Source organism: Rhinoraja longicauda, chromosome 2 (genome assembly GCF_053455715.1).
Source record: "Rhinoraja longicauda isolate Sanriku21f chromosome 2, sRhiLon1.1, whole genome shotgun sequence".
Lineage (NCBI taxonomy): Eukaryota > Metazoa > Chordata > Chondrichthyes > Rajiformes > Arhynchobatidae > Rhinoraja > Rhinoraja longicauda.
In genome coordinates, this window is record NC_135954.1 from 22878864 (window position 1) to 22899315 (window position 20452).

Genomic DNA, 20452 nt, shown 5'->3' on the forward strand with positions numbered 1-20452 from the left:
ACGAGGAGCTGCCTCAAAAGGGTATCCAATCTCACCAAAGACCCACACCACAGGCCAAGCTCTTGGGTCACTCCAATCATCAGAGGAAGATTTGGGAATCTGAAAATGCTGACCACCAGGTTCATGAACAGCTACCATCAGGTTATTGAGCACTGCACAGCACAATCTACTACCTCCACAACTACGATCTTCTATTGATTGTGTTTTTGGTTGCTTTATGGACTTTGCTTTTGCATTATTATGGTTACATAATCTCAGTTATTAATTTATTGTATTATTATGATATATTTATTTATGCATTATTGCATTAATTGGACTGTTCCTGGTCAAGGATTTACTCAAGGTAAGGGGTGCACCCTTTCCATCCATCGCGTGATCTTTAGGTCACAGGTTTTCTGGTGGGAATGATGGAGCTTCTAACCCAGGAACACCTAATGCTTGTGGTTAATTTACACATTGATCGCCTAGGTATTCTCATCAAACTAGTCCTATAAGCGCTAGGACCACTGCGCCACCGTGCCTGCTCCCAAAAAATGATCAAACATCTTTGCAGTCCCTTACATGAGCAATGAACAATGAAACAGATGCCGGTGCTTGGACTGGATATATTGCCATTTGATTTTGTGCTCATCCCTCTGATGAAACAGGGTACCAATTATGACAAGATTGTACTCGAACATTTTGAAAGACTGTTCGAGTGAGCTTTCCCAACTCCTTCTTTGCCTATCATGCTTTGCAGAGAGTCGTTTATTTTACAGCCTGCTATTAAAATCACCCAGGAGGATCATATTTTCTCTCTCAGGGCTCAGTGTTGGAGTTAAGGCCCCATTATATTAGTCTCAAAGCCATTGTATTTAACTTTATAACTGGTGCGGTTCGGCTGCGGGACTTAACATCGCCCGGTGCAGCTCGGCTGCGGGACTTTACATCGCTGGTGCGGCTCGACCACGGGACTTTTCATCGCTGGTGCGGCTCGGCTGCGGGACTTTACATCGCCCGGTGCGGCTCGGCTGCGGGACTTTACATCGCCCGGTGCGGCTCAGCTGCGGGACTTAACATCGCCCGGTGCGGCTCGGCTGCGGGACTTTACATCGCTGGTGCGGCTCGACCACGGGACTTTACATTGCCCGGTGCGGCTCGGCTGCGGGACTTTACATCGCTGGTGCGGCTCGACCACGGGACTTAGCTGCGCAAGGCTTGGTCGCGGGGCCTTTCATCGCCCGGCTCGGCCGCGAGACGTTTCAGCGCCCGGTGCGATTCGGCCGGGGGGACTTCCATCCCCTTGCGGGGACTGTGTGGGTCGGTCGGGGACGAGCTGTCTGTCCGTGGGCATGGGGAAGAGAGTGGAAGTTTTGTTGCCTCCATCACAGTGAGGGGGTGTTTGGAGTCACTGTGATGGACGTTTGTGTTGGGGCTATGTGTCTTGTGTTCTTTTTTTCTATGACTGCTATGTAGTTTCGTTCGGTACTTCGGTGCCGAACGACAAATAAAGCTCTGTTATACTGTTATAATCCTAATAATTTCAAAGCCTAATACTGCATAATACATAAAAAGGAGCAGCAATATTGTTTAAAACATGAACTGATTTCTGGCAATGTAATTTAATATAAACCCTACTTGCCTATGATAAGCAATGATTCTTAAAGCATTGAACTATTAAGGTTTTATTTTAAAACATTTAGTTTGCCGGTTTACAGCAATCTGAAAACACATAACCAGCATTAAGATATTAGCAGTTCTTGCTCAAGTAGCGTGATTATTAATACTAAAATAACTAAGTAGTTAATTCAATCTGATCTGCATCCCAGTATATTAGACCTCTGATCATGTCAGCAAGTATCAATATCAGTATTTCAGCATGAACAATTATCTTATATCAGTGCACTCTGTGGAATGGTATAAATGCATTCAGAACTGAACAATTTTACTTTTATTTGTTAATGTTTTGGAAGATTTTAGAAAGGTTAAGAGCTGATAATTTATATCAACTAAATCAATTTAGATTACCATTTGATGTTTAAAGAAAAAAAAAATTTGAACTGAAACTCTGTGTAGAATTTTTTTAAATAAGATAAAGAAGGAAATTAATAACAATTATGCACATTTTTACAAATAATGAACTGCAGCAGTACTTACTGGGCTAGGAATGAAGTTTTCGTGTAAGTTTCCAAGCAAGTCTGGAGATAAAATATCTAATGGGAGGCTAGTGAGACTAGAAAGAGAGGAAAACATTAATGTTCTTATAATAAACTGGTTAATTTTGCCCAGATATATGAATAAATAGTCAAGGAAAAAAACAGTAACCATTGTTATCCATTTAAAAAAAATCTACTCCACTATCATTAGCCAAACTTATTTGCTGTACAGGTACAGAACAATTACTGTTTGACACACAATTGCAAACATTTATCTATGTCTACTTTAAATATTTCTAATCATCTCGCTTCCACAACCTACTGGGGTGAAGAATTCTAGAGATTCACCACTCTCCCAGGCATCTCAGTTTTAAATGACCGCCCCATAATGTTGTAGCTATGTGCGCTCATTCAGGTTCACACACCTATAGTGTAAACGTCCTGACATCTACCCTGTCATGCCCCCTCAGAATTAACAGTTCAATAAAATCACTCTACATTTTTAAAAACTCCACAGAATATAGATCTATTCTCTTTAGCAGCACATGACGATATCTGCTTTCTTTAGCCACTCGTGTGGTGAAGAACTGTTTTTCTTCAAAATAATGTCACGAGAGAGGATAATTAGACTTTGGTTTAACATCCCACAAATAACCTCTTGGAGAAAAGCAAGTTCCCAATGTAGAAACATAGACTGCCAAATTAGATGTAGTTCCCAACTTTCAGTTTAAAAGAAAGGAATCTAGTGCTAAAGAAGTCAATACTATTTTTTTTTTCTGTGGAGAATAATATGCTATAGTTCTAATAAATAGGCAAAAAGCAAAACGGTTGATTTAAGTTTAAACTACTACAGTGAATATTTTCTCAAGCATTAGATAACTTGATCATTATTATCTTCACCAAAATATAAGAACACTCACTGTATACTTTCTGGATCCCCTTCAGTTTTTGTACTCAAGCACTCCAAGGAATAAATAAAAACCTAACAACGAAAAGTAATAAGGATAGACATTATAGAAAAATGCTACAAATCATTTGCAAGCAACATATGGTCTAACTGGGCAATCTTATCTACACAATTTGTATTTTACAGCTTGCGGCCGTCATTTCATTTTTGTGAAAAAAATAAATATACAGTGCCCTCCATAATGTTTGGGTCAAAGACCCATCATTTATATATTTGCCTCTGTACTCCACAATTTGAGATTTGTAATAGGAAAAAAATCACATGTGGTTAAAGTGCACATTGTCAGATTTTAATAAAGGCCATTTTTATACATTTTGGTTTCACCATGTAGAAATTACAACAGTGTTTATACATAGTCCCCCCATTTCAGGGCACCATAATGTTTGGAACATATGGCTTCACGGGTGTTTGTAATTGCTCAGGTGTGTTTAATTGCCTCCTTAATGCAGGTATAAGAGAGCTCTCAGCACCTAGTCTTTCCCCAGTCTTTCCATCACCTTTGGAAACTTTTATGGCTGTTTATCAACATGAGGACCAAAGTTGTGCCAATGAAAGTCAAAGAAGCCAATATGAGACTGAGAAACAAGAATACAACTGTTAGAGACATCAGCCAAACCTTAGGCTTACCAAAATCAACTGTTTGGAACATCATTAAGAAGAAAGAGAGCACTGGTGAGCTTACGAATCGCAAAGGGACTGGCAGGCCAAGGAAGACCTCCACAGCTGATGACAGAAGAATTCTCTCTGTAATAAAAATCCCCAAACACCTGTTCGACAGATCAGAAACACTCTTCAGGAGTCAGGTGTGGATTTGTCAATGACCACTGTCTGCAGAAGACTTCATGAACAGAAATACAGAGGCTACAATGCAAGATTCAAACCACTGGCTAGACGCAAAAATAGGATGGCCAGGTTACAGTTTGCCAAGAAGTACTTAAAAGTGCAACCACAGTCCTGGAAAAAGGTCTTGTGGACAGAGGAGACGAAGATTAACTGATATCAGAGTGATGGCAAGACCAAAGTATGGAGGAGGGATGGAACTGCCCAAGATCCAAAGTATACCTCATTTGTGAAACACGATGGTGGGGATGTTATGGCCTGGGCATGTATGACTGCTGAAGGTACTGGCTCACTTATCTTCATTTACATGACATTGCTGTGTTCCAAACATTATGGTGCCCTGAAATTGGGGGGGGGGGGGGGGGGGGGGGCGGACTATATATCAACACTGGTGTAATTTCGACATGGTGAAACCAAAATGTATAAAAATTGCCTTTATTAAAATCTGACAAAGTGCACTTTAACCACATGTGATTTTTTCTATTACAAATCTCAAATTGTGGAGTACAGAAGCAAATAAATAAATGATGGGTCTTTGTCCCAAACATTATGGAGGGCACTGTAGATGTTCGCGTTTTCTATGCAAAAGATGTTTACAACGACAAAGATACTCATATTTACTTATGAGTTCCATCTCTAACATCAACAATTGTCATTACATATATATTTGTCTGTCACCTTATGAATAAGTTTTGAATGAATGAATGAATACATTTATTGGCCAAGTATGTACACATACAAGACAAGGAATGTGCCTTGGTGCTCCGCTCGCAAGTAACAACACGAACATACAGTAAACAATTACAAATAAAGCATAAAACATTAAAACATTAAGAATACAACATTACAGTTTAAACATGTAAGTGAAATAAACCAGAGCAAAAAGAGACTACAAACTATTGGTTATGGAGTAGAGCTACTACTCGCGGAAAAAAAGCTGCTTTTATGTCTGGCTGTGGCTGCTTTGACAGTCCAGAGATGCCTTCCAGAGGGAAGTGCTTCAAAGAGTTGTGGCCAGGGTGAGAGGGGTCAGAGATGATCTTGCCCGCTCACTTCCTGGCCCTTGCCGAGTTCGTCAATGGGGGGAAGATTGCAGCCAACAACCTTCTCAGCTGATCGAACGATTCGTTGCAGCCTCCGGATGTCGTGCTTGGTGGCTGAGCCAAACCAGACCATGATGGAGAAGGCGAGGACAGACTCTACGATGCCAGTATAGAATTGGACCATCATTGCCTGTGGCAGATTTGTTTTCTCAGCTGCCGCAGGAAATACTGCTTTTTCACTGCGAAGTCGATGGTGGCCCCTCATTTAAGGTCCTTGGAGATGATGGTTCCAAGGAACTGAAAATGACTCCACAGATGTGACTGTGGTGTTGTTGATGGTGAGTGGGGGGAGGGGAGGGGGAGCTCTCCTAAAGTCTACAATCAGTTCCACTGTCTTAAGAGCATTGAGCTACAGGTTGTTACGAAAGCACCAGGACGTCAGCTGTGTCACTTCCTGTCTGTGGGCTGATTCCTCCCCATCCTGGCTCAGTCCAATCAGGGTCGTGTCATCCGCAAACTTGAGAAGCTTGACAGAGGAGTCTGTGGAGGTGCAGTCATTGGTGTAGAGAGAGTAAAGGAGAGGGGAGAGTATGCAGCCTTGCGGTGCTCCTATGCTGAGGGTCTGTGGGTCCGAGATGTGCTTTCCCAGCTTCACATGCTGCTTCCTGACAGAGGGGTTCAGGCACAGTCAACTGGGAGAGTTTGGAGTGTAGTAGCTCTGGCACAATGGTGTTAAATGCAGAGCTAAAGTCCACAAACAAAATCCTTGCATAGGTCCCCTCGTGGTCTTGGTGCTGGAGGTTGAAGTGCAGGCCTAGGTTGATTGTGTTTAACTGGTTTTGCAGAATGGAGTCATCCAGCATAGAAACAAACCCTGCTACCTACCAAGTCCATTACAACTGCCAAGCTCTCATCTACCTGTTCCCCCTTGGTCAATTAATCCGCCGTCATGGTCTCAACTTCCACTGCTTCGCCGATGATATCCAGCTCCTCATCTCCACCAAGTCAATCTCCTCCACCACACACTCTACACTGACAAACTGCATTACTGAAATAAAATCTTGGCTTCAATCAAACTTCCTCTAACTCAATTGCAACAAATCTGAAATCATCATCATTGGTCCAAAAATGCTCACCAAATCCACCCAAAACTTCATCCTCAACATTGATGGTCTCCCAGTATCCACCTCACCTCACATCCGGAATCTTGGAATCATCCTTGATCAAACCCTCTCCTTCGACAAACACATCAAACACATCACAAAGACAGCCTTCTTCCACCTCAAAAACATTGCCCGTCTCCGTCCATCCCTCTCCTCCACAGCTGCAGAAACCCTCATCCACGCCTTCATCACCTCCCGTCTGGACTACTGCAACAGCCTCCTCTATGGCGCACCCTCAAAAATCATCAATAAACTTCAATACATTCAAAACTCCGCTGCCCGTCTACTCACACACACCTCGATCCGTGACCATATCACCCCCGTCCTTTATAAACTCCACTGGCTCCCCATCCCCCAGAGAATCCAGTACAAAATCCTCCTCATAACTTACAAAGCCCTCCATAACCTGGCCCCATCCTACCTGACCGACCTCCTCCACAGGCACACTCCCACCTGCACCCTCCGCTCTGCCGCTGCCAATCTCCTATCCCCCCACATCCGGACTAAACTCAGATCCTGGGGGGACAGGGCTTTCTCCATCGCTGCTCCCACCCTATGGAACTCACTACCCCAAACCGTTAGAGACTCCCCCACACTCACCACATTCAAAACATCGCTGAAGTCTCACCTGTTCAGTACTGCCTTCAACCACTGAAGGTCACCTCACCTACTGTCTCCTTTCTCTGTTCATTTATTTATTTACTTATTTATCTATTTATTAATTTCCCTATGTTCTCAAAATCTCTGTAAAGCGTCTTTGAGTATATGAAAAGCGCTATATAAATAAAATGTATTATTATTATTATTATTATCTACCATTTCCCTATTTGTTTAATTCTCCCCTCATTTCAAATCAATTCTCCACCCTGCCCCCCTCCCTATTTTATAAATACATAAGGGGGAAAAGGGTAACTAGAGAGAGAGTGGGACCTCTCAGGAATAAAAGCAGTCACCTCGGTGTGGAGCCACAAGAGATGGGCAAGTTCCTAAATGAGTATTTCTCCTCTGTATTTACCGAGGAGAAAGACAGTAGGACGGAGGAAATTGGAGCAGTCACTGGAAGTGTCATGAGAGCAGTCAGGGTTACCGTTTACGGAAGTACTGAAGGTACTGTCGTGTTTGAAGATAGACAAATCTCCGGGGCCTGATCAGATATATCCGAGGACACTAGAGAGGAAATTGTGGGAGCCCTGGTTGACTCTATGACCCTACCCTGGTTGACCGCAGATAGTAAAATACGTTGATGAGACTGCATTTAGAATATTGTGTTCAGTTCTGGGCACCATGTTATTGGAAAGATATTGTCAAGCTTGAAGGGTTCAGAAAAGAGTTACGAGGATATTGCCAGGACTAGAAGGTGTGAGCTATAGGGAGAGGTTGAGTAGGCTGGGTCTCTATTCCATGGAGTTTAGGAGGATGAGGGGAGATCTTATAGCGGTTTACAAAATCATGAGGGGAATAGATTGGGTAGATGCAGAGCTTTTCACCCAGAGTAGGAGAATCGAGGACCAGAGGACATAGATTTAAGGGGAATGGGAAAATATTTAATAGGAATCCGAGGGGTAACACAGAGCTTGGTGGGTGTATGGAACAAACTGCCAGAGGAGGTAGTTGGGGCTGGGGCTACCCCATCGTCTAAGAAACAATTTGGACAGGTACATGGATAGGACAGGTTTGGAGGGTTATGGACCAAGCGCAGGCAAGTGGGACTAGGGTAGCTGGGACATTGTTGGCCAGTATGCGCGAGTTGGGCCGAAGGGCCTGTTTCCACACTGTAACACTCTATGACTCCCTAATTCCCCTACCCCTTACCCTCCCCCCACCCCCCCACTCCCAAGGACAGGTACACCCAAGATTCTGCTACCTTTTAGGAGTGATCTTTCATGGGTGATTTCCCTGTAAGTGCCTCGGTGCTAAACTGGGAATTGAGTCTGCCAAATTCCCAGAGCTAAAGGCATTTGTATATCCGAACCAGCAACATCACCTTCTCTAACTTTTGAATAAATTAAAAAATATGAGCAGTAGTCACCTGCTTTTTTGGCTTAACCTGCCGTTTCACATAAACGCTACTTACAGTCTGATGCAAGTCTTGGGCTATCTACTTTGTGGTGCTTTTGGCTGCACCTTGTCTTCCTCGCCAAATACAGTACTTATCTACCCAAATAAGTCCGATTTCTATCCTATTCACAGAAACCTATTTGCACTTAGAAATCAATAAATATATTTTGCCACAAAATATTTTACACTGCGTCGAAATTTTCTATAAAATTTGTCCAGTTCATTAAACCCAAGAGACCCATAATGAAAGCAGTAAATGTAGGTGGTCCCTAAAAGTGGCAACACAACTAGAGAGAGTAAATAAAGCATATGGTATGCTTGCCTTCGTTGGTCAGGGCATTGAGCAGAAGTGTCAGGAAATCATGATGCTACTTTGTAAGACTTTGGTTCGGCTGCATTTGGAGTATTGTGTACCGTTCTGGTCGACCCATTACATATAGGATGTTGAGGCTCTGGAAAGGGTGCAGAAGAGGTTTACCAGAATGATGCCGAGATTAGAGGGTATTAGTTGGCATCATGTTCGGCACAAACATTGTACACTGTGGTGTACTGTTCTATATTTTAATTACAGACTTGAATTGTTTTCTCTGGAACGTCAGAACCTAATAGAAGTATATAAACTCATGAGAGGCATTGATTAGGTAGACTGTCAGAAACTTTTTGTCAGGAGAAAAAATATCAAATAATAATTGGCCTAGCTTTAAGATGAGAGTAGAAAAGCTTAAAGGAGATGTGCGGGACAAGTTTTTATTACCCAGTGGGTAATGAGCACCTGGAGTGAGCTAACGAGCATGGTGATGGAAATAGATGATAGTGGGAGACTTTAGGATAGGTATATGGACATGTAGGGAATATAGGACTATGGAGTATATGCAGGCAGGTATGAGTTAGTGGTGGCATCATGTTCGGCACAGACCTTGGGGGCCAAAGGACCCATTCCTGTGCTATACTAGTCTGCGTAGAATAAAAATAAAGGCGCAACAAATGCTACACAAGAAAACACAATCATCTTTTGATTACTCACCTTCATAATTTTAATGGAAAGTTCATGTACATGCCGTTGGTTCCTCTCATGCTGAAAAATCTGAAATAAACAAATTATTGCCATTGTGAAATAATACAATAGTGAAATGCTTGGATGGAGTGGATGTGAAGAGGATGTTTCCACTAGTGGGAGTCTGGGACTAGAGATCATAGCCTCAGAAATAAAGGATGTTCTTTTAGGAAGGAGATAAGAGAAAATTCTTTAGTCAGAGGGTGGTGAATCTGTGGAATTCTTTGCCACAGAAGGCTATGGAGGCTGTCAGTGGATATTTTCAAGGCAGAGATAGATAGATTTTTGATTAGTACTGGTATCAGAGGTTATGGGGAGAAGGCAGGAGAATGGGGTTAGGAGGCCGAGGCATGTTTGAATGGCGGAGTAGACTTGATGGGCCGAATGGTGTAATTCTACTTCTATCACTTTTGACTTTGTGACCAAACAGGCTACAAAGCAAAAGGCTCAAAAATTTCATAGAAATAAAATTTAAGTCACAGTAAATTTAAGGTTGGGTTATTCACATGGGGTTAAGTAAAAGACAAAAAAAACTTCCAAAAAACCCATACAAAATTAGAATAAGGAAATAATAAAATGTCTTCATGAGAAGTCCAGCAATGAAGCACAGTCAGTAATAATGCCATAAGGGGAAGTGTGCAAGTTAATGACAATCATATTTGTGTGGCAATCCTGAAGAACAACCATCTCTGCCTCCCAGTGTACAATATCAGTTATTCCTCTCCAACAGCTAGCATTCAGTCCAAACTGATTTCTCTTCAAATATTAGATCAGTTATAACAATAATCACTCCCAAACAACATTATTTCTGGTCCCTTCTGTGCATACGTCACTCCATTCTCACTATGCATCAACCAACACATTTGCACTCACAGCAGGCCGTGACATAACGTAGCTAATTGAATGGGCATAGCAGAGGCAATATAATTTGCAAATATGTGATACACTTGGCTGGATAAAACTGGAAGGCCAAACATGTTTTGATAGTTGAGAAATTGAAAAGACTTGGTGCTCATAGATGTCTTGGTACACATACCACCAAAAGCTAATATCCAGGTTCAACAAGCAATTCGGAAAGTAAAGCATATTAACCTTTTATCTTTCATGTAATAAAACTAGTTCACCTTCAACCAAGGCTATCCATTAACCAAGAGGTTTTGAAGACAAGTATAGACATTTTGCTCAAATTATACAGAAACTTGAAGAGACTAAATTTGGACCACTGGGTACATATCTGATGTCCCTGGAAATGTGGTAGTATAATGGCGCAGCTGGTAGAGCTGATGCCTCACAGTATCAGAGTCACAAATTAGATGTGTGGAGTTTGCATGTTGTGCTCTCGCTTTCCCTGTGACCGCATGGGTTTTCTGCTGGGTGCTCTGATTTACTCCCACATCCCAAAAGATGTGTAGCTTGGTTGGTTAATTCCCTTCTATAAATTGCCCCTAGTGTGTAGGTAAGCGATAGTTGATGAGAATGTTGGATGAATTAGATAGAGAATGGGATTAATGTAGGATTTGTGTAAATGCATGTGGTTGATGGAAAGTGCGGACTTGATCGGCCAAAGGGCCTGTTGCCATGCTGTCTCTCTCAATCTCTTAGATTGATTATTAAGAAGGTAGGGTTTGTTGCATAAAGAGAGATTAAAATGACTAGGCATATAGTCACTTGAATTTTGAAGAATGAGAATTGCTCTCATGGAAACAGAAAATAACGAAGGGGCTTAAGAAGGTAAATCCAGAGATGATATTTCCTTTGACTGCGGTGTCACAAACCATGGGTCAGTTTCAAACTAAGGAGTCAGTCATTCAGGACTAGAATGGGAACAGAAAATACCCAGAGGGCACTGAATCTTTATAATTCTACATCCCAAGAACCATGGAGTCTGAATTGTTGAGTATATTCAAGACAGTATCCAAACTTTTATTTCAGACATCAACAAAATCAAGTGATATGGGGTTGGTGCAGGAAAGCAGCATTGATCTAATTGAGTAGCAGACCAGCCACGTGTCCAAATGGCATATTTCTGCTATTATTTGTTATATCTTTAACCATCCCCCTGCAACTGCAGGAGGTGCAACACCTGTCCCTACACTTCCTGCCGCACCTCCATCCAGGGACCTCAGCAATCCTTCCAGGTGGGAAAGAGGTTCACATGCACCTCTACTAATCTATCTACTCCTTCTGGTGTTCCCAATGTCAAAATGATTCATCCTTATTATTTTGTTGAGTCACGTTATGCCTAGATTCCTTGAAGATTTGACAGGCCAACGTTCAATTAGTTAAAACATTTTTTACTTCAAGTTCATTCAGAATTTGTACTTTCTTTAAAGATGGTAAAAGCTTGTTTTTTTACATCACTACGTGAACAAAAAATAGTCACCACAGAGAAAGCGTATATGGACTTATTCCCCTTAAAGTGTTGTTCTTGATTTTAAATCGGCTGATCGAGTTTCGGATCAAATTAAGCCATTCTTTCAGTTGGAGAACAATGCATGGCTTGATATAACATACAAAGATAGAATGAAAATAAAAACAGAATCGCAAGAAATTCTTCAAGACATCTGCAGATATGCTTCCACCTTATTATTCCCCACTGATCAAGGGGAAATTGCTTGCCAAAGCTCAAGTATTATGCAGAAATGTAACACTTACACTGGTTTCCCCAGCTTTGCAATTTATGGTTTCTTTGAGAGCTTGGAGGGTTTGTACAACTTGGTGTTCAAACTGAGCAGGCTGGAAAAGAAAAATGCATCACTTTTTCATTATGTAAACATTCGCATGTTTTTATGTAAAAGAGGCAATTATTAATAATTCAGATATCACATTCTCTTATTATAAATACTAACAACTTTATACATCTTTGGGAAAACCTATGCAAATATGCTGCGTCTCCAGAGTAAGATTAAAGTATGCTCCATTTCAAATTTGCAATGCATGTCCAACATCTTTTTTAAATAATTGGAAACGTAGTATTAAAATTTTCCTACAAACTGGCAGACTTCTGAAGAAAAATCTTGAAGTTAGTTAAACATCCACTATTTTTACATCAATTAAAATTAACTGCATGAAACATATCTAAAATTATGAAATTGAAAACAAATGCCACATGAAAATGTAAAACTACTGTTTTCATTTTCTGGTATTCGTTGTTACTGAAATATGGATTCTATCATTCACCACAGTGGCTAAAACTGAGAACTGCAGTATGTTACAGACTAGAGAACATAGAAAATTGGTGCTGGAGTAGGCCATTCAGCCCTTCGAGCCAGCATCGCCAGTCAATATGATCATGGCTGATCATCCAGAATCAGTACCCTTTCCTGCTTTCTCCCCATATCCCTTGATCCGTTAGTCCTCAGAGCTATATCTAACTCTCTCTTGAATACATCCAGTGAATTGGCCACCACTGCCTCCTGAGGCAGAGAATTTCACAGATTCACAACTCTCTGACTGAAAATGTTTTTCCTCATCTCAGTCTTAAATGGCCTACTCCTTATTCTTAAACTGTGACCCCTGGTTCTGGACTCCCCCACAGAACGCCCAGCACCTCCTTGACCGTACGACGGACTGTCCTCAAGACATCACCATTAACTGTCCCAAGTTCCCCAAGCTTCATGTCTTTCTCATTGGTCAAAACAGAGGTGAGCTGACTGCTTTGGTTTTTGAGAGGCACTACTCTCTCGCCAGTTAACCTCCTTTCCTTAATATATACATAAAATCTCTTTGGATTTCTTAATATTATCTGCCACAGCTATATGCTGCCCCCTTTTGCTCCTCAGTTCCCAAAATTCCTCCAGGGATACAGTTGATTCTAGCTGCCTCACCCTTTATCCTGACCAGAGCGTCAATTTTTCATCATCCGTTTCCTTACTCCCACCTGCCTTGCCCTTAACTCTAACGGAAACATGCATACCCTGAACTCTTGTCATCACACATATAAAAGCATATATGCACATTTCTCTGACACATTTATAGTTTTCTTCATCAAAAAAGTTTATTATGCTTGCTTTATCTTCCAATAGACTTAAAATAATCAATTTCTACTAACCAAAGAAGTAATTCCTTCATTGTCAACAACCCAATCTTCTTTCTCTGCAAGCCTTTTAACATCTAAATAAGAAACAGATTAGTTTAGACATCAATAAAAGAGCGCATCATGCTTTAAAGACCAGACATTTTCCTTGAAACAGAAAAATCATTCATATTGCATCTTATTTGTGAAATTTGAGAATATATAATTTCAGTAATATTTCACATGTTAAAGGGATGTTTATGTTTTAGTTTATTGACAGTCATTCTTTAAGTGACTCATTCGCCATATTTTGAACACATTGGTTGCCTTCCCCTGAGATTTAAGCAAACTTTCATTAGCACTCTGGAAAAATATCAATTTACTCTTTGGAAAGAAGAGGAATCAGCAAATCTTTGTCAAAACAGCTTTGTCATTCAAGGGCAATTCCTCTACTGTCCCCATAGACACTTTGGGGTGACTACTTCAGATAATATGGATTCCACAGCTTTTCTTTCTGAATAACAACTTCTATGATCAGAACATTCCAATGTACTTGGAATATTCTATGTTTCCACATAATATCAATAGCAAACAAAACGTGACGATCAGCTGCATAACAAATGTCATGTCAACCACATAAAAAACAATTTAATTCAATGTTATACATTGGGCTGTAAGCCATAATAAACCAATCAGTCTGAAGAAGGGTCTCGACCTAAAACGTCACCCATTCCTTCTCTCTTGAGATGCTGCCTGACCCGCTGAGTTACTCCAACATTTTGTGATACAACCAATTATTTGAACACTTTTTGGAGGAAAATACATTAAGTAGTTGAATTATTAGATAGTTCAAATTTTTATCATGTTTTAGAGAGATATAGTACGGAAGCAGGAACTTCGGCCCACCAGGTTCACGCTGATCACCAACCCCCCATTTACACTAATCCTACACTAATCTAACCCAATTTTATTCTCTCTATGCTGCCATCAATTACCCCCAGATTCTACCACCCACTTATACATAAGGGGCAATTTACAGCAGCCAATTAACCTACCAATCTACGTGTATTTGGGATGTGGATGGAAACCGGAGTAACCAGAAGAAACCATGAAATCACGGTCACAGGGAGAATGTGAAAACTGCACACAGTTAGTACTGGAGATTAGGATTGAACCCAGGTCTCTGGCATAGTGAGGGCAGCACTCTACAAGCTACGCCACTGTGCTGCCCCTTGGTTTAAACTAAAATGTCGTTTATAATCAATGAACATGTCCTATTAACTGTTAACCATATATATATATAATCATTCTGAACATTGGCTAATCTTTCGCTACAGTGCAGTAGAATACACTTTATGCGGTTTCTAATATATTTTAGTTGAAACTGTAACCGTAGATGGAAACACCACCCGCATAAATAAGATTTAGATTTACCCAGAATCTATCTCTGAGACACCATTACTGGTCAAGGATTTACTCAAGGTAAGGGGTGGGTACAATACCACGTGGGAATTAAAAAAGCATTCTTTGAGCTTACCATCAGCAGTCTGCTGCAATGTAACCATCAGACAATGCACTCTCAAATCTAAGATTAGTTCTTGAAATGTTTGCAAAAGATCATTTGGTATTTCTAGCGCTGTCAAAGATTCGTAATTGAGCCTGTTATTCAATCAAAAGAAAAAGTATTAGACAGACTTTCAACCAGTTAACCAATTATTTTTTTCTCAATCAAAGCAGATTGATAAGGAAGGAATCAGCATAAATGGAGCCCAATAGGAAAAAGTGAATCACAGCATGTGTAGACTTTAGCTTTTATGAGGAAGGAAAGAACTGGGGATGAGAGCTGGAAAGATGTTCGATGCTCATTTTAGCAAGCTGGAAAATGTGGTATTTCGAGCCATGATTAAAATGGAGATCATTCAGCAAATCGATAACTACAATGGCATTATAAAATCAGATAGCAAATGAAAAATTCATTCAGCTAACTAATGCTGTTAACTCTGAAAATCTCCGATTACCCAATCAGCTCCATTCACTTGCTCCTTCTCTCACAGCCTTGATCATTTTTCCTTTTTTAAGATAGAATTCATTTCCCTTATGCAAGTTACTTTTGAATCTAATTCCTCTCTTTTAAATGAAAATATCTCAATGTTTTCAAAAAACTCAATTTTCTTAATTCTATTCTACAATGATCTGAAACAAATGTTAATTCTCAAAATTACAACTTTTCTTCAATTTAATTCCAAGAACATAACCAGTATTTTACTCGACCAATCTAAACAAAAAATGGATGCTAGGTTTAGGTTTAGATTTATTATTGTCCCGTGTACCAAGGTACAGTGAAAAGCTTTGTTTTGCAAGCTATCCAAAACAGATTGGATATGCCATGTAAATACAAATACATCAAACTCAATTGCAAGGTACAGAGTGCAGAATATAGTACTCAGCATTGTAGCGCATCAATTCCATAGATAAAGTCTGATGTCCACAATTGTGGAGAGAGAGGGGTGGGGGAGGGGAGGAAGAAAATAAAGCTGGAGGAGAGGAAGGCAGGACTGTCTGGCAGATTATACATTGTCCTCTCTAGCTGTATTTGTCCAAACAACTGAAGGCATTCTGCCATTCCCTGATTTTAGCATTGTACATGGCAGAAAGAATTTGGGTGTCAGGAGACTTGACCCTTACTGTATTTGTAGCTACAGTGTATGTGTGACATATGGAGTGAACTGAATATCCTGAAAAATGCCCTCTTTGAAGGTGTGGATCAATATGGAAGGAAGCTGAGATGAATCATCTACCAAATACTTCTGTTGAAAATAGTTGCAAATGACTCAGCCTTGTATTTGCTTCAAAATCTGGGCCCGCCGCTTCTGTCCCTCCCATTAGCTGTTTAATTATCTACTGCCATTCATGATTACATGCAGCTAGAGTGTAGAGTTTTGATCTTATCTTTGTGTGCTGTATATTCATTTTGTTCTGCCAACCGCATACTTTATAACGCTTCAGTTCTGTACTGTGGATTAACTTCACCATATTGGAGCCTTCATTTTAGGTATACCTGGTGCTGTCAAAATTAAAATTATTGGGCCACAAATTCAGCAGTAGAGAATTAAATAATTCAATTTGTGAACATACCTTCATGGTAAACATATTAATATTATGTGCTAATGTGGCGAAATAAAGCATAATCAGTGATAACAGTAGAATTCATAAAGAACAACTTGAATGGCATGAGTAGGAGGTGAGTACATTTCACTCACGCCTACTAAAGTACACTCAGTAGTCTCGTTAAAGTGTCACCTCTACATTCCTAATTTGAGGAAGGACATTCTTGCTATTGAGGGAGTGCAGCGTAGGTTCACAAGGTTAATTCCCGGGATGGAGGGACAGTCATATGATGAAAGAATGGAGTGACTGGGCTTGTATTCACTGGAATTTAGAAGGATGCAAGGGGATCCTATAGAAACATATACAATTATTAAGGGATTGGACACGCTAGATATAAGAAACATGTTCCCGATGTTGGAGGAGTCCAGAACCAGGGGCCACAGTTTAAGAATAAGGGGGAGGCCATTTAGAACTGAGATGAGAAAAAAAAATTTCACCCCGAGTTTTGGGAATTTGTGGAATTCTCTGCCTCACAAGGCAGTGGAGGCAGATTCACTGGATGCATTCAAAAGAGAGTTAGATAGTGCTCTATGGGTCGGCAGAATCAAGGGGTATGGGGAGAAGGCAGGAACGGGGTACTGGTTGTGGATGATCAGCCATGATCACATTGAATGGCGGTGTTGGCTCAAAGGGCCTACACCTATTGTCTATGTATCTATGTATTCTGCAGCATTTCATTAAATTAATTTTGGCTGTTGCATAATATTTTTTTTAAGCAGTACTGCTGTACCAATTAGTTCATGCTTATTAAATGCTTTGTGGGACTCAATGCTCATGGGTTTGATCAAGATCAACATCCAGAATAATATATTACTAAACCGACAGATGGTGACATAAACAGCGCTAACATTTACTCAGAAATAACCTGATTAGCGATTTTCATTCTGACCACTCCAGACCACATCGCAAACTTAGTCCAAGCAGAGATCAGAAAGGTTAATTCTAGAGGTGAACTGCAGGTGACTGCCCTTGGTATCAAAGTAGTATTTGCCCCATTGTGGCCACAAGGAATCCTTGTAAAACCGAGGTCAAAGGGAACGTCAAAGTTCTACGAATCGTCTCCTTATAGTAATAACACTGAAGGAACATAAAAATGAATGGGATGGCTGTGGGGATCAAAATCAAGAATACTCTTGAAATTACAAAACTGAATCTGTCAATGGTAGTCGCATTCAGCCTTACAAAAGACATACTATTATTGACCCTGGAAGAAAATCTAAAAATATTAATGTGGTTTGCTCTCTTATACAAAAGAATAGAAAGTTGTGATTGCATATGAAAAGTCTTATCATATCATATATATACAGCCGGAAACAGGCCTTTTCGGCCCTCCATGTCCGTGCCGCCCAGTGATCCCCGTACATTAACACTATCCTACACCCACTAGGGACAATTTTTACATTTACCCAGCCAATTAACCTACATACCTGTACGTCTTTGGAGTGTGGGAGGAAACCGAAGATCTCGGAGAAAACCCACGCAGGTCACGGGGAGAACGTACAAACTCCTTACAGTGCAGCACCCGTAGTCAGGATCGAACCTGAGTCTCAGGCGCATTCTTATCATTTTCTGACTGCAGTTTATTAACAAATGCAACTCAAAGGGTGGCAAGTCTGATTTAAAAGTTGGTATAACTTGGTATGTGTATGTGTAGGAAAATAACTGCAGATGCTAGTACAAATCGAAGGTATCACAAAATGCTGGAGTAACTCAGCAGGTCAGGCAGCATCTCAGGAGAGAAGGAATGGGTGACGTTTCGGGTCGAGACCCTTCTTCAGACTGGTCTGGAGAAGAGTCTGAAGAAGGGTCTCGACTCAGCAGGTCAGGCAGCATCTCAGGAGAGAAGGAAAGGGTGACGTTCTCTCCTGAGATGCTGCCTGACCTGCTGAGTTACTCCAGCATTTTGTGTTATGTGAATGTAATTATTTCTCGCAAATTTGATGGAGTTTTTTTGAAGAGGTGACAGAGAATTGGCACGGGTAAGGTGATAGACTTTAACAAGGTCCTGCATGGTCGGTCTGGAAGGTAATATATGTGGGATCCAGGATGAGTCAATTGGATACAAAATTGGCTCAGTGGCTAGATTCAGATGGTGGTCGTAAAGGATTGTTTTTCAGATTAGCAGTCTGTAACCACTGCAACTGCATGACATTCGTAAGGTCCTATTTGGAAAACTGTGTACAGTTCTGATGGGCTGCTACACGAACTATGTCATTAAACTGGAAAGATTTTCCAGACCGATTTAGAAAGATTTTATCTGGTCTGGAAGGGTTGAGTTATTGGGATAGGTGGGACAGACTTTTTACGCTCAAGCGTTGGGTACCCTCCCCAAATCACATTTCCCATCAGTAAAATGGTCCAGAAATAGTGTGCAACATACTGTTTGCACACTCTGCGTAGGAAAGGTTTAGAGAGATACTAGACCAAGTGGACCTGTTGGGCCCAAACCTTCATTGGTGCAGCACCCTCTCCTCCCCCACTTCCCCCTCCCCCACACTCCCCCCCCCCTTCCCTCCCTCCCCTCCCAGGAGCAATCCGCGGTTGCCGTAGCAACCCGCCTCCCGGCCCGGGCGGCCGCCATTGGTGGAGCCGTCCCGATGTGGGGATGTTCAGTGGTAGACGGCAGTGGCTCTCCCTCTGTTGCTGAGCTCCTGAACTCTCGGTGGTGTGGGGAAGGCGCTGAGCCAGCCGGGGATAGAAGGGGGGGGCGGGGAGCTGAGGGCAGGCCCAGCACCAGGCCCAGGACTCAGCCTCCACCAACGCCCGGCCTCACCACCGCTGCTGCTGCTACCGCCTTTCCTCTTGGCCCACCTCAGGCTCAGGTTACCCAGTCATGTCCAGGCCCAGGCTCCGGCTGCTTCCCCCGGCTATGATGTTGTGATGCGGAACCTTTAACATCATCCACTTCTAGCTATGATTTAGAATGGACTGAAAATTATGCAGTGCAAACTTTCAGAATTGTAATGGGGAAGAGAGAATGGTAAATGGACTTTTACTTTCACAAAATTTCTGAATTTACCAATATTTAAAAGTTTTTCTTTACAAGAAAACAATTAATTTCAACAGACAGCAGAACGATCCATTTTCAGATCTAACCTACCTCATAGTTTGAATAATATGGGTTAGCCACTGGCCGGAAAGTTCATTTTTTGTTTCCCATCCGCCATATTGTTTCAGCTCCGCCTCAACTAGGCTGGATGGAAGAAGAGCTCCTCGGATGAGCTTCATAAGTGAATTTATTACCTCTTGAATCATTTTCTATTTAAAAAAAACTCAATGTATCACTTCTGCAAACATGACAACATATTACAAAAAAATATATTTCCCTTAGACTCAATAAAAATGATAAAAGCATTTAAAAACAAATATTTTTATACCTTGAAGTCATTTTGTCGGGATCTGGCATTTTTCTTCAATTTCTCAACTTGTTCTGATTTTTCCCCTGTCTTTGGTTACAAAATAAAAGGTAGAATTAAGATGCTAATCGGAATTAAACAATGCAAATACGAAAAAATCAACTACATTAAAATGGAAGCGCCTTCCAGAATATTCAAATGAGGCACAAGACAAGTCTGACAAATCTTATGTCCTTGCAAATGATTCTTGATTAGTGCAGGTGCCAGAGGTTATGGGGAAAAGGCAGGAGAATGGGGTTAAGGGGGAGAGATAGATCAGCCATGATTGAATGGTGGAGTAGACTTGATGGGTCGAATGGCCGAATTCTACTCCTATTCCTTATGACCTTATCATTGCATAAACATTATGCGTTCAGTTTAGAGATAGTTGAGTTTAGAGATGCAGCATGGTAACAAGCCCTATAGTCCACCGTGTCCACACTGACCAACGATCCCCCATACACTAGTTCTATCCTACACATTAAGGACAATTTCTAAAAGCCAATTAACCTAAAAACCTGCACGCCTTTGGAATATGGGAGGAAACTCAAATTTCACTGTACCTTAATTGGTACATGTGACAATAAACTGACCTTGAAACCTTGAAACCGGAA

General features: G+C 41.1%; 1 protein-coding gene across 3 annotated transcripts in view; it reads right to left on the minus strand.

Annotated features, from left to right (window-relative positions):
- exoc2 (exocyst complex component 2) overlaps nt 1-20452 on the minus strand; it is a 224901-nt gene that overhangs the window by 49486 nt on the left and 154963 nt on the right. For all 3 annotated transcript variants that reach the window (XM_078427408.1, XM_078427419.1, XM_078427412.1), the window contains 8 exons: nt 19821-19889; nt 19544-19701; nt 14813-14934; nt 13312-13373; nt 11916-11996; nt 9231-9290; nt 3056-3117; nt 2137-2212 (listed from right to left, as the gene is read on the minus strand). In XM_078427408.1, the coding sequence (XP_078283534.1) occupies nt 2137-2212; nt 3056-3117; nt 9231-9290; nt 11916-11996; nt 13312-13373; nt 14813-14934; nt 19544-19701; nt 19821-19889 (690 nt within the window). The remainder of the gene's footprint in view (nt 1-2136; nt 2213-3055; nt 3118-9230; nt 9291-11915; nt 11997-13311; nt 13374-14812; nt 14935-19543; nt 19702-19820; nt 19890-20452) is intronic.